We start from the raw sequence: 26,585 nt of genomic DNA on the forward strand, positions 1-26,585 counted from the left end.
CGCGATCGGCCTCTCCTGCTGTTCATCGTCCAGTTGGAACAAAACAGCTCCGACTCCGAAGTTCGATGCATCACACTGGATGTAGAACGGCTTTTTAAAATTGGCGTGCACCAACACGGGCGCCGTGGTAAGTGCCTTCTTCAATTTGTCCACAGCGTCAACGGCCTCCCTACTCAGCTGAAACTTCCCGCTCCTTTTCTTAAGAGCATCCGTCAGTGGTACCGAGATCTCTGCGAAGTTCTTAATGAATCTCCGATACCAGCCAGCCGTACCCAAGAAGCTACGCAGTTCCTTGACCGTTCTTGGAGCAGGGATGTTATTGATGGCCTCTACTCTGCTCGGGTCCATCCGTAAAGTGCCTCCACCTATGATGAAACCTAAATAGTTGAGGTTCCTAAAGCAGAATTTGGATTTAACCATGCCAATGGTGAGATTCGCCTTCTTTAAACATTCCGCCACTAATTTTAAATATTTCAGGTGTGTGTCGAAATCCGCCGAGATGATTAAAAAATCGTCCAAGTACACGAATACATTGGACCTCAGGGACGTCGGGATTACTTTGTTCATGAGTCGGCAAAGTTGCTGTGCTGCATTGCATAACCCGAAGGGCATGTGGCGGAATTGGTACAGCGGTCGTCCCGGAACTGTGAAAGCTGTATAGGCTCTACTGCTTTTCTCCAGCTCGATTTGCCAGAAAGCAAACTTCAAATCTACACTTGAGATGAAGTGCGTCTCGTCGATCCGCGAGAGAATGCCTTTGATGCATGGAAGGGGGTACGCATCTTTCACCGTCACGCTGTTCAGCTTCCGAGCGTCCAAGCAAAATCGATTTTTGCCGGGTTTCATGACGACCGTCGTCCTATTGCTTCATGGACTGTTGCTCTCTTCAATGATGCCCAACTGAAGCATCTTATCAATCTCCTTCCACACGATCTCCTGTTTTGCTGGGGATAGAGGGAAATGTCGGTCCTTCACGGGTTCGGTTCCTTCAACTAACTGTATCCGATGCTGCAACAGGTGAGTCTTACCAATCCATGAATTTCAAATTGAAGAAATTCGCTTTTCACGGCTTCCAACTGACTCCTCTGCATCTCTTCCAGGTCCCACATCTCCAGATCAGACTCGATAACATTCTCGCCTCGGTAATAATCCACTTCCACAGTGGCTACTTCCGACACATCTCGGGGTGACTCTCGGTGGTCCAATCCTCCAAACAAATTCGGAGCGATGTTAAACGCTCTCCAGAAATCGATGCCCAAATAAATCTCCTGTTTTAAATCGGGGCACATGAAGAAAGCTATTTGCTCCGACTTGTCGCCTTATGACACCGGCAGATTAACTCATCCTAGGATCGGTCGGCTGGCTCCTGCAGCAGTGGTGACCTTGGACGCGTACGGCTGAACATTCCAGTTCATCTTACTGACCAGCTCTCGGCATCCTCGCCCCATAAGACTAACGCATGCGCCGGAGTCCAGAAGGCCTTTAAAAACTTGTCCACCGATGACGACGTCTACAAAAACTCGGGGATCGGTGTTCTCCACTCTCCGAACTGTTTCCACGATTTGCCTCCTCGTTATCCTTCGTGGACGAAAACGAGCGCCTGCCTTTATGACGCGTTTCGTGGCCAGTGTCATCCCTTCACACTGCCGCTCACCAAAAATTCTATTTCGGGCCGACATGTATGCCCGAACACGTTCTCCATATGGCAAGCCTCTTAGTGTTCTTCCTTTCACTAAGGTGTTCGTTTCTTCTTCATCCACTAAGTTTCTCCTTAACCTACTTGTTACACTACTAAACTTATGTTCTCCATTCGCAGTCTCATCCTCTACTTGCTCCTGTTTGCACGCCACTCCGGCTTCTGGTCGGGTCTCGCCTCCGAACGCGTCTGCCCCGGCTTCATCGCGTTCGCCCAGGTGTTTCCCGGATAATTTACGCATTGCGGGCTAAAAGTGTCAGGTTTGCCGCACCTAAAGCAAAAATGCTTCTCGTCCCGGACATACAGTCCCGGAAACCATGACCAGGTTTCCGGCAGTTCCAGCAGATCCGCTAACTCGTCTCGCGGGTCTTCGCTGCCACCTCTTCCACTTCCGGGGATGGACTCTCGTCGCGCTGAGGTGGGACTTCAACCTCATAAACTGACGGTTTGACTCCCCTGCGGATATCTGGTTTGTTGTCCTTGTGACGAGCGCCCTCGACGGCTCATGTATCGCTCCACTTCGATACATTCTTGGCGCAACTCGTCTACCGTAAGAATATCCATCGCATACACATATCGTGCAAAGCCTTCCTTTAACCCGCACTTTATTATATTCACCAGTTCCCGGTCTCGAAGAGGTGTCTGGAAGCGTGAAGCTAGCCGCCGCATGTGGTGGATGTAGTCGTCTACACCTTCGCTAGACTGCTGTTCCCTCTGCAGTAGCTCCTGCATGACGTCATGCTCGGTTTGGTAGCCCCGAAACCGGTCCAACATTGCTTGACGCAACTGAATCCAGCTGTCTACTCTGGAGTGCCTCACGTGCATCCAGTACCATTCCCTGGCTCTGCCCTCCAATAGAACATGGAAGTCGCGTAGCACTTCCCTCCATGGGCATTGGTATTGTCTCTGCAAGAACTCGATGCGGAAGACAAAATCCTCCACAGCGTGAGTGGAATCGGCACCATCGAATCGCACGTTCCAGCTTCAGGTAAGTGCGGTCCCCTCGACGACCTCGACGACTAATTCAGTCCTTCCGCCTCCAGCATCTGACCGCATGTTGTCGTGGGGATTCCGCCAGTTCCTTGCGTGCGGATCGTACACTTCTTCAGGGCTCGTTAAATAATCTAGACGCGGCAACGGTCCTCGCATGGTCTGCACTGGCGGCTCTGGCTCATGTTTGTGGACCTTCGGGATTGCTCCTGTCTCTGCCATCGACTTTAGCTGCGTAGAGGCAGGTCGGCTGCCACCACTGCCGTCACTCTGCGGTCGGGTGGTCTCCTGCATCAGCTTCATCAACTCCAGGGAGCCTGCGCGAATCTCATCGCGTATCGATGCTGCAATACCCTCCTGTAGTGAACTCCTGTAGGTCGCGTGGGCCTGTGCGAGAGCTGCAATCACCGTCGACTTGAGGACTGAATCCGTCGACTCCGGAGGATAGATATGTCGGCCCGTATCCGCCGAGTTGCTGGCAGTTGTGGTTCCCATGCCGGATGTTACTGCTGGTGGTTGAGTTCCCGGTTGCAAAGCCTCTTGCTCCAATCCTGCAAGTGCCTCAGCCGATGCAAACTGTACTTCCGGGAATCCACGAAAGTTCATCGGAGTCCTCGCCATACCTCCCACTAAATGCGGCAGGTTCCCCGGTGCCCCATCTGTTTCCCGACCCTCTGACATTTACAATTTCCTATCAATCTACTGCTAAATAAGAAAAACGACAACTACAAAAATAAACTCCTATAATAAATAAATAAACACCATAAATAAATACGTACCCTAATAAATAAATAAATAACTCAAACAACAACAAATTTTTTCCTTTCTATAAGATTAACAAACGGAAGGGAGAGAAAAACTTCACACTACGACCTAACCAACGCTTTCCTACACAAATGGAACAATGGAAAAACACTTAAGCACTAATCAGATGATCTATCCATCACTCTCGTGATGGATGGCATCCAAGGAGCGCTACCTGAGATCTATTTTGAATCCATCTCGCTTTTGACCACGATTGGTGTCCGCTGTGTGGCAGGTGCGGCGCAGAATCGATCCTGTATCTTTCTGGGTCACCTGTCGCCTATGCTGATAGCATCAGGCCAGCACACATCTAACGCCACTCAAAATGAGACGGAACAAATAGTGAACAAAAACAACAAAGAGAATCTACCTATACAACAATTCTAACCTAATATCACAATTCTATCACAGTATTTGTTCGTTGCTGCCGCCAGGCTACGATGACACGTTGCAAACTCTCTACAAACAAATCCTGCTACAAAAAAATGACATTAAGATTTGAATCCTGTCACCAAATGAAATCCTGATCAGAGCTGCGCATTTGTGGGTTACTACATCGTACCACATAAGACATCAGATGATCACAATTTCACTCGACAAAAGGACATACACTACATCGATGGAACTGTCTTTTTTATTTTTTTGAATTCAAATTTCATATAGGGCGCCATATTGTTGCGGACTGGTTGTCTTCCCTGGGGCGGCGCCGGCTGGCTCATCGGTACTCAGGTGGAGTTCCATCCCTGGCCCGCAGTCCGCACAATCGATATACCACCGATATTAACAGCTGTTTTACACAACAGAAAAAAACACATCACTAACAAAACAAAACAGCTGCCGCGCAATTGAAAACTGCACTAAACAAAAGAAAATCCAAAAAAAACTTTTGACGACGGTAAGTACAAGGAAAAACAATAATAAATACACTCACTGATCAATTTAATATTTGAATAGGGCCACAGCTGGACCCCGGCGTACCCACCCTGCCTGAGATGGCCACATCAGCGCCATCTCCCTTGCGTTGGCCACTATATTAGTGGCTGCTCCTCATCCGGCGTAGCGCTGTCGAATTCCCTTCCCCCCCTTAGATGGGAAACTCACACAACCATGTTCATCGTAATTACTATTGTATTATTCATGAATTTTTCTTAATAACTAACATTTAATTTATTTATTTTTTTATTTACAGATATACAAATATTTGGACAAAATGGCAAAGGAGCAAGATCAAACAAAATCACGCAGTAGGACGAGCGAAACAACAAATAGCCACAACGGCGTAAAGGACAACTTCTTTTACATGTAACGCATTCGGGCGGTTCGTATATATTTATTTATCAATTTATATACGTATGTTTTTATAGAAGTATATATATATATATTTATCTGAGTCGCTTTATTGTCAACCTTAACCTACCTAAGAGCTCTTGGGATTGGTAAAGGGGCGATATGGGTGATGATAGAGAAAATGTGTGTATATATATATAAATAAGTAAACATAAACATATAATCCCGCAGCAAGTAGATTTTTAAGAATTTATGTATGAAGGTGTTTGTCGTCCCTACTCTGTCATCTATTTACAAGAAAATAAATTTGAATTTACTTTAATTTATATCGTATTTCGAACTTTAATTTGCTTTAATTTATTTTACTTTAATATAATTTTAATTTACTTCACAAAATTTATAATTCGCTGATTAACAAAAAAGGTCGGCGGAAAAAAAATATATATCGAGGACTCGAAACCAAAGAATTAATTGCTGTTTATGCTTACGCAACGTGACGACAGTTGCGAGTATTTGGACGTACCGCACTGGCGATCGGGAATGGGGCGGGCTTGGAACTGACTCACCAGTCGGTTTCCTTCTCCTGCCTCAGTGTTGGCGGCGTTGTCTCGCCCACTATCCCACGTCGTGGATGCTGCTCAACGTCGTTGAAGCGCCGTGTGTCTTCTCGCGGCGACGGTTGCCCGCAGTTATCCAGCGGTGATTGTGGCCGCTGGTGTTGCTCGCCGTTGCTCTGGTTGTTGCTTTGGTTGCTCTCTGCTGGAGTTGACGTAGTTGTTGTTGCCACCGCCGCTGTTAAATCCTCATGATTGGCAATCTTCTTGCTTGCAACGTTATTGTTGGTATTCTTAATGTTGTTGGCAATGAGCGCAGCTGCAATCGAGCTACGCGATGCTGCAAGTCGTTGCTGCAGCTGCTGCTGTTGCTTCTGTAGTTGTTGTTGCTGCTGCTTCTTTTGTTGTTGTTTTTGTAGTGGTTGTTGCCGCTGCTGCAAATCTTTGTGCAGTTGCTTGTGTTGTTGATATGGCTGCTGTTATCGCCTTCTTCGCAATTTTCGCACAGACACCAATTTTTCCGACCTCTTTTTTTTCTCGGTGGACCGTCTCCAACCTCGATCGCAAAACAACTCCTCGCCCCAGCAAAATCCACATGCTCACCTCCCGTGAAAAAAACTGACGTTCCTTTTCATCTCCTATTTAACAGGAGGAGCAATTTTCAAATTTCCCTCCCCTGGAGTTGCCATTTCCTGCTTCCGATACATCGATTCGCGATATATCGATAACCCCCTAACATTGCTGGCACAAACGACATCCAAATAATATGTACCCTGAACTGTTCACGTCTTGCTTCTCGCAAACTTGTTTAAAATTTTATATTTTCAGATTACATGTTACACGCTCGAGGTAAATAAATCAACATTCAAACGGAAAAAAAAACAGAATAGCGAATAAAAATTGTTCACATATTTCTGAAATAATGCAATCGAAATCAACTTAAAAGAATAAAAGTGTTTCTTAAATAACTTATGCAATATTCATATAAACTGAACCAAATTTTTAGGAATCATAAATACTGTAGGTATTACTCGTGTTATTCGATTTTAGTCGATTTGTGGGGCGGAAGTGGGAGTGGTTCATATAATATAACTATAGTCTTTATGATTTTGATAACAATCAGAAAAAATAGAAGTTATATCGTTATTTATTTCGCTTTGAAAACGAAAACGAAAAAATTGGTGCTCCCGCTTTAACTTTCATAAGATTTTTTAGATTTACAAAACGAGCAAATTTGTCTTACCGAAATTAAATTAATTAATCTAAATTAAATCGGATTTTATTTGCAAAGGGGAAAATAAATAGTTGACTCATTGGTTTATTGTTGCTCTTTAAAGACAGCCAGAAGGTCAATTAGGCATGTCATTATTTGTAAAACAACTTATTTCTGACACCACCTCAAATTTGGAAATAACATTTTAAAAATCGGCTACAACAATTTGCAATTTGTTGAGCGACCATACTTTTCATAGAATGAAAAAGCAAGTTAAAAATACTTGTATAATGAAACGGGTGGCTTTAAATTTGTTGAAGTTTGTTAAAATGTTTTTTTTTATACACGCTACCCATAGGGTAGAAGGGTATTATAACTTTGTGCCGGCAGAAAATGTATGTAACAGGTAGAACGAGGCATCTCCGACCCTATAAAGTATATATATTCTTGATCAGCGTCAACAGCCGAGACGATCCAGCCATGCCCGTCTGTCCGTCTGTGTGTCTGTCCGTCTGTGTGTCTGTCCGTATGAAACACTGGATCTCAGAGACTATAAGAGTTAGAGCTATAATTTTTTTTCGACAGCATTTGTTATGTTTGCACGCAGATCAAGTTTGTTTCAAATTTTTGCCACGCCCACTTCCGCCCCCGCAAATCAAAAAAATCGAATAACAAGCGTGATTTTAAAGCTAGAGTTGCGAAATTTGGTATATACAATAATAACTATAGTAGTTATGAAAATTTGGTTGCGATCAGATAAAAATTGTCGAAGTTATTAAAGAAATACTTTTGTATGGGCAAAAACGACAGCTTACTAGGGCTCTTAGTTGCTTTGGCCGACAATCTGGCATATTGTGCCTTCTATGGTATATTTTGAATGCGGTAATATATAATAATTTAATATATTTTTAGCATTTGTGTAGTATATTTGGTATATTTTGAGAATAATACCGCAAAATATATTGCTTTTATTTAAAATGGGTACTTAGGGGGTATCTCACAGTCGAGTACACTCGAGTACACTCGACTGCAGCTTTCTTACTTGTTTTTTTTTTTAAGAAATGAATTTGTTTAATTTAATAACTTAAAATTGCATAAAAAAGTTGTCTAAATCATCGGAATGAAACCGGTTAAAAAGGTGACATCCTCATTTTTTTGTGGGAAACCGTTGATTGCCGTTTCACGGTTTTTTTTTAATGTAAGTTTTAAATCTTTATTTAAAAAAAAGGCAAATATGTTTCTTCCAGGCGAAAGCATAAATTATCTATGCAGGATGAAATCATACTTCTGCGAGTTCTATCCACGCCGGATGCTGTTTCTGCAGTAACGTTCAAATAGCAAAACGATGACCAAAAACTTTCGAAAACCACAGTTCGGATAATGAAAATCTTGGTTGAATACCGAAGAACGCATGTTAGTTAAATTTTTTTATTCAGGTGCCACAGAAATCACCAAACGTCAAACCACTAACTATATAATATATACCTAGATACTTCGCGGGGGGATCTTCCAACCAAACATCGCGAATTTTTTGTTTATACATTTGAGTCCTTTTTTTCGCAAATGATCACCGTACAAACAAACTTAGCTCAATAATAAGTTAATTTGAATGCAGAGATGGTAGCATTCCGATCGCTAAACGATCGCCAAACACTACCAAGAGTAAATAGTATTTTAGTATTTAAAATACAAAATTCGATTACGCTGGGCGGTGTGTAGTACACACCATGTCTCTATTGCCAATATTAGAGCATTATTGTTGGAGCATTAAATTTTTTTTATTTTTAGTCGACTTTAAATAAATATTTATTTACATGTTAATTATTATACAAAATAATATAATAACTAAAAGAAGGAAGTGCTAGCAACTAATGAAATCGGTTTTTAAATAAATATATAAAATAGAGTACTACAAACTATTTAAAATAGAACAAATAGAATAATTTTTTTTGTGTAATAGCCAACGTAAATAATAGCCCCCCTGCAGTTCTGAGCGCTAGTTCGTTGCTGGTGAAATAAGCGCTTACCAGGAGCCAGTCACTACTTACAAAGTGGCGTCTAGCCATGCGTTTTTTAATTTCCGTTTTTGTATGAAATGTCCACAAATAGGGTCAATCGCCACGGCCTCGATTACCACGAACTAGTGAAATAGTGCAACATATTAGGGTCAGTAAAATAAGTGCTTACATTAGACCCCATGGAACCGGTAAAATAAGTGCTTACATGGGACCCCATTGAAGGGTCAGTAAAATAAGTGCTTACATGGGACCCCATGAAGGGGTCGGCCATTATAAATTAAAAAAAATTTACAATTACAATTTTTATTTTTTTTCTTTATTTTAATAAGTCGCATACTTTTATTACTTTAAGGCACCTTGAGTTTTAAAATATCGTTTTTTTTTTTTTGGAGCTGCAAGGCCTTTCTCAACTGGTCCTCAGTTATTGAATCTGGAAATAAAAAGGATTCAAAAAGTTTTAATAGATTAAAGTGGATAATGATTTTTAAATAATTATCTTTTAAAATACTCACCGATCATAACACCAAAGAAATTGTCTTCTTTTTTTGGGCTGCATTCCCCTGTCATTATTTCCATAACGTAGATTTTCTGTCATAATTTCCACTTCCTCTTAATTAGGCACATTGTCGCTTTCCACTGTAGAACTATGCATTATACTAACTGCTTGATATTATTTTATTATCTGTTTATTTAATATTTTACACATTAAACATATAATGCATACATAAATTATTTTTTAAGTAACTCACCTAATAATTGATCGCGGATCCGCTTTGCACTTCTCAACTCAAATGCTTGCAATAATTTCATCATCTAGGAAACACAGCTGCGTTTAAGTAAAAGAGTAGCACAAAATAAAACAAAGACTCGTAAACAAACAGCGATGTAAAGCATAATTGAAGTTTTGTCTTTAAACTTGTGTATGCTTTTTCCACAAAATAACAAAAACAAAAGCGATGCTTGCCGTTATTTTGTACTTATGCTTTAATGCGCATATATTTCTTAACTAGGTGGTTCGACGTTCGATTACTATAGGGTTAATCTAGTAAGTACCCAGGTAGTGATCGACGAGGTAAGCACTTATCCAGGGCCAATCGCAAACTCGAGTCGACTCGGTGGTTCGACGTTCGATTACTATAGGGTCACTTTAGTAAGTACCCATGTAGTGATCAGCGAGGTAAGCACTTACCCATGGCCAATCGACACCAGACATCGTCACGGGTGGCAAATTTCGACACTCGACTCACACCCGTACTTTTAAGAGTGCGAGTGCTACTCGTGCACTCGCAAAACGAGTGAGAGATACACACTTATTCAAAATCATGCGAGTGCTGCGAGTATGAGTCATTGTCATACTCGAGCCTTTCTTGCACTCGGCTCGTACACACTCCTGTCTCGCGGGTGGTTGCTCTTCGTGCAACCGATCATTTTAGACACTCTTGACCATGATACAATAACACAAGGTAGTCTCGTCGCGTGCCTTAACGTTCGGCTTCGAGCCACTATCGTCAGTGCGCTCGTGCTTGTTGAAGCGAAAGGTTGTGCGCGGACGATTTTTTGTGAAGATTAACCCTTGTGTTAAAATGACATATTGCAATTTATGCCGAAAGCGCGTGGACGGTGTAAAATTTATAAATGTACCAAAATGTTTGAAGAGGAGGACACTGTGGCAGCAAATCCTTGGCTGCAAACTTGGTGAACAATTGTTATTAGCTGCTAGAGATATAAATATTAATTTAGTCATAAAACAATTTTACTTTAAGATGCGCATATATTTTAAAATTAAGTACCTCAACAAAAAATAAGTATACAAAAACAAAAACAACGATTACTATCGAATTCCAAACTATTAAAAATTAAATTATAAAAACATTTCAACTCTTTTTAATATAGTGGAACAATTAAACCCTATGCGCCATTGAAGGGTTAATCACAAAGCTCTACTGTCGATTCTTTCGCACTCACTAGACGCAGTCGTTTCACTCGCACTTATGCATGTGATAGATAAGGGGCAGCTTTTCCGACGAGACTACCTTGTGTTATTGTATCATGCTCTTGACGAAATGCTCTGACACTCGCGAGTGTTTTGCTCAGACACTCGCGAGTGTTTGATCAGACACTCGCGAGTGTCTGAGCAAATACTCGGGTGTTTTTCCCCACCTATTGATGCTTGCGTGTCGCGGCTCGCGGGTAGATTTTATGACTTTTGACTTCTTTGAATGATTTTTGGGTGTTTTTTTACTTTGACAAATGGTCAAATAAAATATCAGGTGGTTTTTCCTGAAATTTATGGAAATTGCACAAATTTGCAAAATACCCTTTTGTAATTATATAGGCATTTACAATAGTGTTATAAACAGGTAATAAAATTTCTGATTTTCCGGTTATTGATGAATATAAAAACCCAAAACTCATAAAACAGGTAAAATTTCACTTTACAAACCCCGGATTTTCCACATTTCCTATTGAATTATAATATTAATTAGGTATGAATGGGCGTTACATTTTGTCGGGTCAGGTCAGGTTGGTAAATTTTCAAGAAATAAAATGAGTGCAAGAACAGCGCACCAGCAATAACAAGAACAATACAAAAAGCCGACGGCATTTCTTGCATCTCAATATACATACACACAAACGTACATATGTATGTACATACATACAATCGTGCCGGTCCACTCATAATTTTTTACCCATAACCACCGGCACCGGCTTTACCCGAGTGCATAGAATCACCGATCGCAAATTGCCGAGTATGCCTCGGCACTCGCACACGCGAGTGTAAGGCTCGCGAGTGGCGAGTATGTCTCGGCGCTCGCACTCGCGAGTGTAAGGCTCGCGAGTGGCGAGTATGTCTCGGCACTCGCACTCGCGAGTGTAAGGCTCGCGATACACTTATTGCTCATGAGTATAAGGCTCGCGAGTGTGTGTATTTTTGGCCACTCGCACTCGCGAGTGTAAGGCTACCGAAAGGCACATGAGTAACGGGTGCACCGTTGAGTGTGTATACCCGTGCCGTTCTCTGATCGACACCTCCAGTTCTGCAGGGCTATAAATATCAAAATAGCCAAATCTGGCTAGAAATAGCTAAGTTGGTAACGATGCATTCGTTTGTATGTATCCGTCTATGTATCTAGTAGAGGTGGAGAACTATCGATAGCGAGCGATTGTTTTTCTCAAGCAATCGATAGTGTTATACAAATTAATAAAACATTTAATATAAGCTATTTTGGACACAATAACATTTTATTCTCCTTCAGTCGAGTTCGGCGATCGGAGACTATTTGTCCGGCATTGCTAAACAAAATCAAAAACTAATTTTTTTTCTATTGAAGTTGTAGCTTCCAATTCCACAATTTGTTTCGAGATTTGCTGAGATGCAATGAGAAGCTCACTTTCTAAAAGACCGAATGCCTGCTCAGCGAAATCCCATTTTTTTGAACCTCGGATTCAAAAGAGTTTCAATTCTGGTAATGCTTCTTTCTTTATATTTAAAAAGAATTTTTTTTATTGACTCCAACAAACATTCTTGCAGCATTTTCCATTCGGTCGTGTTTAACGATGGTGTCAGTTGGTCACCTTTTTGCGGTATAATCCGTTAACTATTGATATTATTAGAGAAAACGTGATGTTACATATATCAATATGTTGCGTATGTCCGCGAAAATAATAATTTCATTGGCAGAGGTGCATTTGCTGTGACCAATAAAACTTTTGATATTGCTTTGTTTGCTTTTATTATTCTCTCTATTCTAAAGTAGAGTCTGTTTCACCTAGTTGGCATTTCATGTAACAAGCTAAGCGATGTTTCGGATTCTTGGGCTTTTTTAAAGTTTACGTATGTAATAGTGCTTTGCTTAAAAAATTTAACGGTGGTCTTACATTTCGCAAACACAAATTGTTGTTTTCAATTTTTAAACCGTCTTGCACAACAAGATTCAAGCTGTGTGCAACACATGGCAAGTTACGAATCTTTAAAATCGCACAAATATTGAATTGCTCCAAGAAACCTTACAAAGTTTCAGCAATATTTTGTGCCGAATGATTCGTCGCATCTCGTAAATTTTTTTTGGGTTGAGTGACGCTGGCTAATGCACGGTCAATGTCCCCCTTCCGTCTAGAGTTGGTATCCCAAGAAATGACTCGTTTGAAGTAGGAAAAGATTGAGTGCATGCTCGATCTTGTGCTGCTGCTTGACAATGCAGGTAAATTTGATTCATCGATTCCCGGATTAAATCGTTTTAGGTGATCTCTCAAATTTGTCGTGTTGCCACTCGTCTTACATTTCTTTTTGCAATTCAGACACTTCACCATTTTCTTATCGTCAGATCGCTTTAAGAACTTCCATAACTTCGATATGATTTTCTTACGTTTGAGGGCTTCTTGATGTGTGCTGCTTGCGGCCGAGTCAGCGCAGCTGCATTCACATGCTACTTCAACGTCACTGCTAGGAGTAGTTGAGCTGCGTCGTTTTGCTTTAATTGAACATACATAAACGGTTTAAACACCTAAAATAAAACATACAAATACACTTGCATTTATCTTATTCCACTATTGTTAGGAACTTTTCTATGCTTTAAGTTTATTTCTTTTATTGCTTTCCACTTTCAAATATACGATTTTTATTTTGTGATGCGTAAAGAGTTGTGCAAAACTATCGATAGTGTAGGGCTACCATCGATGGTGGCTGGATAGCACCAAACCATCGATAGTGTCGATAGAGCCAGCTAGTATCTACATATGCGAGTCTTTCGTCGCGACAAAACAAAATTGACGTACGCTAGCTGTTTGTCTGCGAGTCCGTATCTGCTATTTGCTTTCGTTCATAATCTGGTATATTTTAGCTTTGTGCCGGCAGACAATGTATGTAACAGGTAGAAGGAGGCATCTCCGACTATATATGTTCTTGATCAGCGTCAACAGCTGAGACGATCTAGCCATGTCCGTCTGTCTGTCTATGTGTCTGTCCGTATGAAACACTGGATCTCAGAGACCATAAAAGATAGAGCTATACATTTTTTCGACAGCATTTGTTAAGTTTGCACGCAGATCAAGTTTGTTTCTGTTTTTGACACGCCCACTTCCGCCCCTGCAAATCCATAAAATCGAATAACAACCGTAATTTTAATGTTGCAGTACTATATCAATATATCGAATATACCATTTGGTATATTTTTAGGCTTTTGTAGTATTTCGGTATATTTTGAAAATAATACCGGAATATTTTGCTTTTATTCAAACTGTCACAGTCTAGCATACTCGACTGTAGCTTTCTTGTTTACTCTGTGATAAATTTTCAATGTAGTACACCGATAAAATAAATTTACATTTGGTATAATTAAATGATAATATGTATTGCTTTGTTTTTATTGATAACAGGTAGCGTTTAACTTACAGCCGAGGAAACTCAACTGAATCTTGGTAAATAGTAAATTTGATAAATCAAATTTATTAATAAATGTAAACTTAGGAGTCCTCACAATTAAATAAGACTCACAATTATCAAGACTGTATTGAGCTGGCGCCGAAATTATTTCTAATATTTCTTATCGTACTTCTAATCGTGCTAGGCATAACCCAATTCGTATTCTTTGTGAATATTGCAATTTATTTGTTATAGCATTAATTTTGGATTGCAAGTCAAGAGTAAATTTTATGATCGGTCGACGTAAATAATTTAAATATATAATATAAATATTATTATTTTAAGAATGGAATGTAATAAAAGTAATGAAAAATGTAATAGGTAATACATATTAAAATATTAATGCTGTATTTAAAATTAAACCATTAGAAAAACTACCCATCAGCTGTTTCAATAAAGATATTTATGTATGTATGTCTGAACAAATCGCTTATATCAAATAGTCCTATTAGGATAAAGAAGAAATAAAATTATTCTTATAATAATATTATTAATAAGAGTTATGGAGTCATTAAAAAATAGGCCCTAAGTAATATAATATAATAAACAATTATAATCAATGAATATTTTACTTTTATTTAAAGTTTGTATTCACTCACCTGTCTATTAGGTAGATTGACAGATTTTGCATAACGCAAAAGAGACCTACGCAAAAATCGGCGAATGCTAAGTTGGCCAGGAAAAAGTTAGTTATAGATCGCAGGCGACGGGAAAGCGTTACTACCAATATCACAAGTAAATTGCCTGAAAACAAAAGTTTACATCATTAGCAATAGATTCGAAAATTCTTGACATACATAGGTTCGATAAAAAAAATACAGAATGCTTAAGTTCTCACGTCAAGCACATTCGATAATCATTGCGAATACACCCAAATCGACCAATAACACTGTAAAGAATTAAGGAAGCTTGTGTGCTCGACTGTGATATACCCGTTACCCATTTTGATTAAACACAAAATATTGCGGTATTATTCTCAAAATGTAAATACTAAATACTAAAAATACACCGAATGGTAAATATATATATACTACTATAGTATCTGATCGCAACAAAATTTTCAGGAATCAATAGAAGAACTTTGCTTCTTCTTAATTTTGAGACTAACAATAAGTTTACGAATCTTAACATTTAAATTTAACTAACAGTGTGCTAAGACTGCATTCTGGTTGCGTGTCCTTCAAGTCGGTCGCTGGGTAGGTAAGTCATTACGACGAAGACGTGATTGGTTGCTCAACCTTGTTAGACCTCTCGCCAGGTGGTTAGGGTGCAACAAAAGCTTGGTAAAGTACTTTTCCTTCTGTTCTGCGATCACTTCTTTAACTGGTAGAATGTTTAAGTCCCTACGTATGTTTTCGTTGCGAACGTACCACGGTGCCCCAGTGAAAGTTCTCAAGATCTTCGACTGAGCTCGCTGAACTATGTCAATATTGCTATTGCTGGCATTCCCCTGAGAGCCGTGCATCCAAATAGGTTTTAGTACCGAGTTATACAGCAGGACAACATCAAGGCTAATGGGACCCCGACCGTTTATAAGCCAATGACTTTTAGCTTTAGGTGTGTTCTTTTGGCTTCAATGTCACTTTCTTGCGAGAGTAGTGTTGTTTAACGTTAGCGGCGGGCAGTTTTGAATGCTCAGGGTGAATGTAACGTGCTTGCATTTTTGTTCGTTTACTTTAATTCGCCAATCTGATAGCCATTTTTCAACATCGACCATATGAAGAGCTATCTGCGCAGTTGCTTGCCTCAGGCATTTTGAGCGGCTAAGAATAGCTGTATCATCAGCAAACGTAGATGTTGTTATTCGTGTGCTTGTCGGACGTCTCTTGTGTAGAGGACGTATAGTGTTGGTCCTAGCACGCTAACTTGAGGAGCTCCAGCTCCAACAGTGAAATCTTCAGATATAGCAGTGTTGCATCTCACAACACAGTTTCTGTCGTAAAGGTAAGACCCTAAAATTTGTGGGTGTTGTTGGGGTGCATTGTCTTGATTTTGTACATTAGATTTTCTAGCCAGACTCCATCCAAATGCTTGAAAGACATCTAAAAATATGGCAGTACGGTACTCTCGTTTTTCGAACGCGTTCCGAATCTCTGATGTTATTCGATTGACCTGCTCAATTGTTCCGTGCTTTTCACGAAACCCAAATTGGTGTGACGGAGTTCCTTCTTGGAGTCTTAGGTATGTGTTTATCCGAGTCAAAACGCACTTTTAAAAGAGTTTAGATAAGCATGAAAGTAGGCTTATAGGTCTATACGACTTGGGGATTGTGTGGTCCTTTCCCGGCTTTGCTATAATTATTATAATTGACTTTTTCTATCTGACTGGGAGCTTGATGATCATTTTGGGAGTTATGTGGTCGCAGCCCGGAGATTTTTCGGATTCAGTTGATTTTTGATGATGCTAACGATTTGTTTTGGGCGTAATTCAATTGGTTCATGTTGAAGCTCAGGCTCATATGGGAAAGTCGGCAAAGTAAACGCACTCGTGGCAGGATTTGGTTGTAAGACATTTTCAAGGTGGTTGGCAAACGTGCTGGCTCTGTCTGCATCGCTGCGCGAGTTATGTAAGATATGTAGTTGTTAACAAAATGTGTGTGAAAAAAAAAGAAAGAAAGAAAAAGAAACTATGTGCAAAAGAGGAATGTATACATAACATAATAATGAAGTAAAAATGTTGGACAGTGAGTACGGAAATATCAAGTTGTAATAAATGCCAAACAGTGAACTCTAAACAAAAATAAGTGAAACAAAAGTTGTTTATGTATGTGTAAAGTGTAATTTAGTTACAACGTCAATCGAGAAAATTGTGAGTGAGCCGACGCATTAGCCGCCGCACGAACGTTGTGCCAACAATTTGGTTTGATCATTTAGTGCAAATGTTCGAATCAAACTTCTTGTTGGATCCGATACGGTCTGACGCAGGTTCAGGGCGAACATGTGTCGACAGTTGGTGTGATACAACACGTTGTGAGGTTGGTGTTGGCTCAAATCACAACAAGTGCACAGCCATTTAGGGCAAATGGTTTGGAACTACTCGATGTCGTGTGTTGGGGTTGCTACTGCAGGTTCAGGGCGAACATGTATTACGCCGCTCCAACGCAACGACTGCGGAAAAGTTATTCAGTGCGAATATGCTATTTCTGTATGATGTTACATGTTCAGTGCGAACATAAGGGAACACAAGGTTTAATACAAAAGATAGGAAAACTCGATCGTGTGTAACACGTATGTTGATTTGTTCTAACCCGATACTCGACGTGTTTGAAGCCAGATGGTCTGTAGGCAAATCAAACATGCCCGCTGGTCTGTCGCTGCGTTGTTGGTATGCTGTGAATCATGTTTGATTAGCAATGTACACACATATGCACTTATGCGTTGGCGACAGATGAGCGGTTATTAAAAAAAAAAAATTTCAAAATTTTACCACCACTGCTTCTTCTCCTACCTCTGTCTCGCCTCCGCCCAACAAACCGCTACGAGCGACCCATATGGGTCACTCGGTATGTTAACATTGTTGCAACATTGTTGACATCCGCTGGATATGCTGATCCACGTCTGGACTATTTTGCCGACTAAGCGAAATAGCCCAACGGCAGCGATCAAGCCAGCTGCCTTTCGAAATCTGCCGACAATGCAGATTTCGATTCCATTCCATATTCCATGTACCATAGAACCTAAGCATTTTTATAATAAAGAATTATTCTCAACAAGCAATTCAAACGAGAAGGTTATCATATCTTGGGACTAAATCTCATAATTTTATTATAACTTGGACTCAAGACTCATAACTTGCGCCCTGCCAACTGTGGGATTTCTAATAGGCATCACGGTTTCTTTCGGTGGGTGAGCTGTCTATAATGAGTGTTTTGTAGTAGAAGTACACAATTGCTCTATGCAATGGCGGTGGACATATGCTTCTTCTTGCTGTAGAGCTTTAGTAAGTTCACGTGAGACATGTCTTTAACTTTGCTTAGCAGATGGCGATCTGTGGAGTTGCCACTTTCGACGTAAGCGTCGCTTTTCGAGGACGAGCTGCTCGATTTGTAGATTTGTCTTTTGATTACGTTATCTATTTATAGTTTGAGGTGTTGAAGCTCGAGCTGCAGAGACAAGTACAGACTCCAGTGAATTAACAAAGCTGTCTACGTCGGCTTCATTGTTGAGATGAGGACTTAGCTCAATGTGTGAGCTAATATACTTTCTGTACTTAACCCAATTGATTTTCTGTGCGGTCAATTAATAGTGATTGTTCCAATGTTCCTGGATGACGGAGAATAGAGTAAACAGAATAGGCGAGTGATAAGATGAAAGATCCGAAAGGCATTCGGCGCTTATCAGATTTTTTGGAATGTTTTTGGTAATCGCAAAGTCTATTAAATCGGGTACTTTCTTTGGGTCTGCCGGCCAGTATATTGGTGTGCCAAAAGAAACATAGTCGCGATTGTTCTTGGCGTTGATAATTGCATTATAGAGCTGCTTTTCTTTTGGAGTCACGAGACGAGATCCCCAGTGTGTGGGCTTGGTCTTCTATTGAGTTAAAAAACTGCATAAACTCATCTTCAGCTATAGTGAAGCGAGGGGCAGTAATTGTATATTTATAGATGTGGCCTGTAGGTAGTTTTTAGCAACGATTTGATTGTCGAGTAGGAATTGAGCTAACTCAAGTTTATGCTGCGAAACGCCGTTAGCGTTCCACGTATATATCCGTAGGGAAGTCTTTATTTGAATTGTTGTGAAACCAGCATTTGAATCAATAGATTTTGGTTTCACAACTTGCATAGTTGTGGGCATAAATGACATAAATTATGTAAGGTTTTGTTGTAGGCTGCGTATCATAGCTTCGAAGTTGCTTTTTGGCTGCTCCGGTGATTGATGCTACTGAGCCATGTTCGGTTCTTAGTATGCTGATTGCAGAAATTAACTTTTTGAAGCAGGGGTAGCCGGTCTTGATTTTAAAGGATTAAGGATCTAGCTGCAGTCGAGAAGAAGACTTCAGGGTTTGTGCACGAACGTCGTTTTGACTCATTGTAGTCGAGATTGATTTAGGTAGAGTTTTAATTGTTATGTTTTATATTAATTAATTAATCAATTGTAATTGTCAGGTTTTTATATTTTTTAATTTCGGTTTATTTCACAACTTGTTCTTTCTCTGCCTAACGTTCTCTACCTAGTGATCGCACTGTCGTCTCTCTATCGATAGATATTTAATCGATTAATTCTTAATGTTACCTTATGCTATATTTAAATCTAGTATTTACAATATTTACATTCGGCCGACCTGACTACAGATCGACCACGATCTACACACAAAGGGCAATTGTATCATTAACATCAGTGATCCAAGGCTTAAGGCGAGCAGGCTCTAAAATGCCTCTAAAGGGCAATTGAGTTAACTGACAGTCATCAATATCAACTACTTCATATCTGTCATGATCAAAAACACGGTTTATCTTGCCCCCAGTACTTTGGGGCAAATTTCTTATTAACTCCTGCTGTAGTATCTACATTCCGAATGGCTACATAGTCACCGACGTTATATTCTCTAGGAGCTCTATGTCTCTTACCATAAAACTGTTCATTTCTTTTCTGGGAATTTTGAATGTTGACAGATGCCTGCTCACGGAGTTTTACAATATCTGTATTTATTATTTATTATCCAAATATTCAGAAAGCTCATCAACTATAGGTCCCTTTTGTATTACTCCAAACAATAGAATACTAGGAGCTACTTGGGTGCTACTGTGTACTGCATTATTAATTGCTAATTCAGCTTTATTGAGTAATTTATACCAGTCGGACTGGCTCAAAGGTTCTGCTAATTTTCCTAGCATTGGTGTCCTTTTCCAGCTCCAGTGGCCACCTTTATATGTTCTATATCACGTTCTTGACAAAAGGTGGTGAACTCAAACGACGTAAAACAAGTACCGCGATCAGATATAATCCTTTAAGGTCGGCTATAAAAGTCAAAATATTTACTTAACGCATCTCTCGCTTCTCTAGTGCTAGTTGTATTTACAGGAAAGAGTTTCACAAACTTAGTAAAGGCGTCAATAACAACTAAAAGGTGCTTTCTCTTTGAAATTAAACTCGGTGGGGGGCCTAAATGGTCTATATGGAGTGTATGAAATGGGACACATGGCTTCGGGATACTGTGCAAGGTTCTATCATGAATAGATCTTGTCACTGAACGCAAAATGCACGAAAGGCAGTTTCTTATAAAACGCTCCACCTTAGTTCTCATATCTGGGAACCAATAAGTCCGTCTCAAATCCTTAACGCACTTGTCCGCTGCTAGGTGTCCTAATTTTTCGTGCGATATCCTAATAATCTGCTCTTCCATGCAAACGGGTACATACAAACAATAAGAATTATTTCCATTCTTTCTGCATACTAGTCCATCTCTCAACTCAAAGCTACGCAAGGTTCCATTTTTTAGTTTCTGTCTCAATCGAACTATTTCCTTATCCCTCATTTGTTCCGTTTGTAAAATCAAGTCTACATCCTCAGGTGTTGCCCCCACTACTCCAACTAAAGGTATTGATTTCAAAAACGCGTCCTCACGAAACTCATATTTATCAACTTTATCATCTCCCCAGGCTCTTTTACCACCGTCCATGTAATCTCTATTCACATCCTCGCAATTAACTCCACCGTTATCTAAAGAATCTTCACTAAGGTTCTCTTCCATTATAACTCGTAGTCTCTCTAAAGGAACTTCACAAAGGCTATCTAACAACGCACTATCCCCTGGTGTGTCTCTACGGATTTCTAAAAGGCTTTCTATAAGGTTGTCACTACTGATTCCCACAAGGTTGTCTCTACGGTTCTCAACTAAGTTTTCTCCATGGTTCTCTCTACGGTTCTCTATGCGTTCTTCCTCAAAGTTTTCTAACAAGTCATCGTCGCCACTAAACTCACTATTTTTTAGGGTCTTAACAACTTCTACCTGTCTGCTTAAAGCATCCACATGGGCCATATCAACACCGGGTCTGTGCATAATTGAATAATCATAATTTTCCAACTCAAGGGACCACCTAGCTATCCTAGGATTAATAGCTTTCCTACTAAGAGTTTGCACTAGCGAATTGCAATCCGCAATTATTCTAAACGGCCTATGCTCTAGGTATACTCTAAAACGGCGTAACGCATTAATTATCGCAAGCGTTTCCAACTCAAAACTATGGTATCTCGACTCTGCCGCTGTAGTTTTACCGGACTGAAAATCGTTAAAACGGGTGGGTTAGCTAAAGCACTTTTCAAATTTTCAAACGCCCTCAATTGCTCATCATTGAGTGGAAAAGGACCACCTTTCTTTAATAACTCAGTCAAGGGTCTAGCTATTCTCGCAAACGACAGGACAAAACGTCTAAAATACGAAAAAAAAAATCCTAAACATGAGTGAAGGGTATGGACATTCTGTGGCACAGGGAAATTTCTCAAGGCTACCAAATGTGTTTCGCTCGGCTTAATCCCATATTTACTAACATTGTACCCTAGGAACTCGCATTCTTTCTTAAGAAATACACACTTCTTCTTATTTATTTCCAAATTATTTTCGCTGGATCGAATCCAAAAGTTTTCCCAACATCTCCAACATCTCTCTCTACAGTCTTAGTGGCAATAACTATATCGTCCATATAAATAACTACTCTTTTTCCTCGAATAAAGTCTGAAAATGTTTCCGAGATAAATCTTTGAAACACTGCAGAACCATTCTTCAAACCAAAAGGCATCCTCAGGTACTCGTATTGTCCTTGAGGGGTAAAAAACGCTGTATACGGTACGGATTTTTCTTCGACCTCTATTTGATGAAATCCGCTTTTGAAATCAATCACAGAAAAACAACATTTCCCTTCCAAATACTCAAGGCAGTCTTCAATAAGAGGCAAAGGGAAATTATCTTTGACGGTACGTTTGTTCAAGCCACGGTAGTCAACGCACATTCGAGTTTCACCAGACTTTTTCTTCACAAGAACTAAAGGTGACGCATTGGGTGAAGCACTAGGACGTATAACGTTTTTCTTTAGCAAATCATCGACAATTTCTGCAACTTTCTCTCTCTTAAAGTAAGACAAACGCCTAGGGGAACAATAAAAGGGAGTGGTATCGATTAATCTGATGGACAGACGACACCTTCCCGCTATTTCAAGTCCAAACTCCGTTCCTATCTCAAAAGAGTCCTCTCTAAATGGTTCTATACACGCCAAGAATTTGCCCGCGGTATCGTCAACATCCAAAGATTCTCCAGAATTTATGTTATTTAAGCCTATGTTATGATTAGAATGATTATTATCCAACTTATGATTACTATTATGTATTTTATGTGTAGCATTTGCATTTACGGTGAAAAGAGAAGCACAGTTTGACTGATTAGTATTGATTTTTAATGAACTTAAGGGTGAATGATACTCAGCATTAATGTTTTTCTTATGAACTAATTGAACTTAAATGATCTTAAGTGAATCTCGCCCTAATAATACAGGTAATGGCATAATATTATCATCGACTATATTTAAAGATATTGAATAGGTTTTTTTAACAAAATTTAACAAAGCACTTCCATGTGTCCCAAACTGATATGGGATGTCCTCCTAGTCCATAATACTTCGATCTTTTCAAACTTAAAACAACATTATTCGGAATCAACGACTTATGAATAAAGCTTACGGGGCTACCGGTATCAAGCAAACTTACAATACGTATATATTTTCCCTTTTCACCTAGCAATCCTCATATTTCCAAAGCTTGGACCGCTGCCAATTCCTCCGAGCCAGATCCCTCATCGTCCTGCACTGCTGTTACCATAGTCGTCGTCTTTCGCCTGGGGCACTGCTGGTACTTGTGATCCACACTGTAACACTGGAAACAGGCTCCATCCGGTCTCTTAGGTTGTCGGCAATCCCCCTCGCCAAATGGCCCATTCCTCGACAATTATAGCAGCGAATAGCTTCAGGATCCTGCATATAATTGGCACGAGCTTGAGGCTTCATCATCTTAGGCTGCTCCTCTCCTTTCGACGGGCACCTTCTTTATTTTGTCATAAATCGTAATTTTTGTGCGCAGCTCATCCAACGATTCGCAATAAGCCATTGCAGACGCAGCTCCCGAATTGTCTCCTAAGCCTTCAACGACGAATCAAATTATATCCTCCGTTGCCACCTCGACTTCTCATTCTTCGACTTCTTTCTGGCTTCTAATTGCTTGAAGACGTCGAACACGGTGACCCTGAGATCGAACACAGCTATCAACTCCGCTCGCAGTACCGGCCAAGTGAGAGCAGCCGTCTCAATCATGAATGATCTGGCCGATCCTGTCAACAAACTTTTGGCGAAAATAAAACGTTTTTTCTCCGACACGCAGTATGTATCCATTATTTTTACAAAATCATCGATCCAGCGCGTCACAGGGTATCCAGTATCCCCCGAAAAAGGTTGGATTAGGGCATTTAAGTCATTCATGTCGATGTCTTCTCCTCGAGTTGGTTTATTCTGGTTCAACGCATTTTCCAAATCAGCGATACGTTTACGCGCAGCGTACAGCATCTCGACTTGTTGCAAATGTTGAATTTCTGCCTCTACGTTCGCCGCCACTTGATCACGATGCTGCATGTTCACGACCGCAATGTTCGAAACTTCCAGAACCTCGCCAGATGCCGCCGCACTGCCGCCATTTCTCGGAACACTATCGCTGTCTCTCTCACTCTCATGCCCAATAGGGGCAATTTCACCACCACCGACGCCAACGTGGTCCTCCGGACTTGAGAATGCCGCTCCTACAGGCGAGCCGTTGCTCAGCTCCCGCTCCTCCAGATGCAGCTCCTCCACTTTTCCTTCTTCCATATTTGCCATAACAACTCTCGCAGCCGCCCGCAATCGATAAATGGTAGCGTCTTCCTCGAAACGCACGTGTTTTCTCTCCAAAATCGCAACTAGCTCAGGTCTTGATTTTCTCAATATATCTTTATATCGCATCACACGGAGTTTCTCGTTTTTCGGGCCTTTACCCCACACCTGATATATAATTGTCAGCTTTTTATATTTTTTAATTTCGGTTTATTTCACAACTTGTTCTTTCTCTGCCTAACGTTCTCTACCTAGTGATCGCACTTTCGTTTCGATACACCTATCGATCGGGCTTCTAACTATCGATAAATATTTAATCGATTAATTCTTAATGTTACCTTATGCTATATTTAAATCTAGTATTTACAATATTTACACTATCAATTTAAACATTATCGATTTCATCGCAGAGAGCGTCTTTTCGCGATATTGTAGATTTATTGAACCAGTCACTGCACTTTTGTGATTTTATTGAATATATTTTCCCGGAAATAGTGTCAAAAAAAAAATATGATCTGCGTGCAGACATAACAAATGCTGACGAAAAATTATATCCCTATCTCTTACAGTCTCTGACATCTATGTAGGTGTTCATACGGACAGACGGATATGGCTAGATCGTCTCGGCTGTTGACGCTGATCAAGAATATATATATTTTATAGGGTCGGAGATGTCTCCTTCTACCTGTTACATACATTTCCTGTCGGCACAAAGTTATAATACCCTTCTACCCTATGGGTAGCGGGTATAAACAGAAAATTGTAAGATTAAGTTTCAGTTTAATGAGCTGTTTAACTTTTCTTGTTGTTTCTTGTTTTTATGTTTCGTAAAAGAATATTTAAAATAATATTAAAAAATAAACAACAATCTTGGGTTAATTGGCTTTACAAATGACAATCAATAATTGCAAACATGTACTCACACTTGCACGCGACACTAAACTCAAGTGAGTGTAGGAATAAAGGTTTTTAATGCAATGATCGCAACTAAATTTCAGGACTCATAAATGTTGTAGTTATTATTGTATGTGCCGTAAATAGACTATAGACTACTAGCTTTTGAATTATGTTTGCAATAGGGCTTTTCAATTCGAAAGAACGGAAGTGGCCGTCTCAAAAATCCAAAACAATCTAGAACTTGCAGAAAAAAATTATAGCTCTAACTAGTATATACTCTGAAATAACGTGTTTCATCATCACTATATGTATAACTTCGAAGATGTCACCTTCTGAAAAAAGGAGAAAATCCTAGTAAACATTATCTTTTCACTTACCAAAAAAGCAACAACAAAATACAAGGGTATAAAGGATGATGAATATAATCCGAATATCGGTGCGATCAAAGATATATTCACTGGTATAATCGCCGTCGGCAGTCTCGAATTCGTTGTTGTTCTTTTCGATCAACGACGATGCAGTAGTCGCTGGTTCATTTGAAAAGTTTCTTGTCTGATTAACGCGAAATAAGAGTTCCGTTCTGCTAATATTGAAAGTGAGGTGGTTGTTAACAGCCGCTGCTTTAGAGGAATCCACTAAGTTGATCAGCAGTATCAGGAGTGAGCAAGGAAGAGAGAATAGCAATGTGTGGGTGAGGGTGGTTATATATTTAACAGTTTCTTGTTGCTCCCACTCAGAAAAGGGTGTAGGTAAAAACTGAATTTTCCTTTTGCTGTGATTATATCGAGCGCTGTCGCTATCGTTAATATCATCATCATCTTCAGTTTCTGATATGTTTGTGCCCACACTATGAAGCAGTTGAATTGCTCGTCCTTTCATTTCCTGCCTTTTATGCCACCTTTGTCGACACTGCTTCTTCCATAATGTTACAGGCCGCAATTGCATAAGCCGGACGCACATAATGTTAAATTCTCGTTGCCGCTGCGAAAACAACAAAGAGAAATAAAAGTTAAGGATTTTCAGCTGGCTTCATAATAATAATTTATAGTAATTACTAAAGTTAGCAAAGTAAAGTAATAGTTAAACTTAACAAGTAAAACTAGAGGAAAGTGTGCTCGACTGCGAAAAAAAAACCAACGCTTAAACATATCAATATACTAGTCCGTTCCCATCTTTAATTGAATTTAAGAGGGGTGGGTCAAGAGTAAAAATGTAAAATATAAAGTATATTTTTCCTTAATAAGCTAAATTATTGTAATATTATAAATGTTCAGTCTTAAGTACCACGCGTTGTCTGCTATATTAATATGTATATACGTACATATGTATATACATATAGTGGCTTAACTACTACCACAATCATTTCTCGTATGTGACACATTCTCGTAATTATTCCCCTATCTTCCAAAAGGTCATATTGCATTCACATAAAGATCATATTCTACACATAAACTCGTCGCGACGGCGACCAATCGTCACAAACAAAAAGATCCACTTCACGCCACTTTCAAAGTTCAAAAATCAATTAAAATTTTCCATTGCAATTTGACGACTCAGCATTAAAACACTAAGACATACACAAAACATTACACATACATACATATGTTAGCTCTAAGTCGCAAAAAGAAGTTTCTTGTTCAAACTCAACATATTGTAAAGTTAGTTTTTAAAGACACTTTTCTCAGACAAGACGCGTATCCCGCTTTCTTGCAATCTCCATAAAAGTAAATTAAAATAAAATCGTTTGTTTTATTTTTTATTTACCCTTCGTGTAGCGCGAAAAACATAAACATATCATATGTATACATAAACATATCATATGTATACATAAACATATCATATGTATACATAAACATATCA

General features: G+C 39.8%; 2 protein-coding genes and 1 long non-coding RNA gene across 7 annotated transcripts in view; all 3 read right to left on the reverse strand.

Moving 5' to 3' along the window:
- Positions 1 to 26,585, reverse strand: part of LOC133835098 (trissin receptor) — a 78,344-nt gene that overhangs the window by 19,125 nt on the left and 32,634 nt on the right. For 3 of the 5 annotated variants that reach the window (XM_062264972.1, XM_062264973.1, XM_062264976.1), the window contains exons 2-3: positions 25,103 to 25,706; positions 14,584 to 14,728 (exon numbers count right to left, since the gene is read on the reverse strand). In XM_062264972.1, coding sequence (XP_062120956.1) covers positions 14,584 to 14,728; positions 25,103 to 25,685 — 728 coding nt within the window. In that variant the 5' untranslated portion in view covers positions 25,686 to 25,706. Of the gene's footprint in view, positions 1 to 14,583; positions 14,729 to 25,102; positions 25,707 to 26,585 lie in introns of those variants that run through there. The other 2 variants (XM_062264974.1, XM_062264975.1) reach the window with 1 other exon arrangement.
- LOC133850450 (uncharacterized) lies at positions 1,229 to 2,157 on the reverse strand. Its single transcript, XM_062286554.1, has one exon. It carries the CDS (start codon positions 1,935 to 1,937, stop codon positions 1,341 to 1,343), a length of 597 nt encoding a protein of 198 aa, XP_062142538.1. The 5' UTR covers positions 1,938 to 2,157; the 3' UTR covers positions 1,229 to 1,340.
- On the reverse strand, positions 8,920 to 9,706 carry LOC133835103 (uncharacterized). The gene is made up of 3 exons (XR_009893514.1): positions 9,312 to 9,706; positions 9,075 to 9,244; positions 8,920 to 8,992 (listed from the first exon to the last, which is right to left on the reverse strand). It is a non-coding gene; the product is annotated as an uncharacterized LOC133835103 (long non-coding RNA).

The sequence above is a fragment of the Drosophila sulfurigaster genome, chromosome 2L, assembly GCF_023558435.1.
Source record: "Drosophila sulfurigaster albostrigata strain 15112-1811.04 chromosome 2L, ASM2355843v2, whole genome shotgun sequence".
In the NCBI taxonomy this organism is placed as follows: Eukaryota; Metazoa; Arthropoda; class Insecta; order Diptera; family Drosophilidae; genus Drosophila; species Drosophila sulfurigaster.

Bases quoted from the DNA above. Each gene is read 5' to 3' on its own strand.
- LOC133850450 (XM_062286554.1), bottom strand. From the start codon at position 1,937: ATGCGTAAATTATCCGGGAAACACCTGGGCGAACGCGATGAAGCCGGG.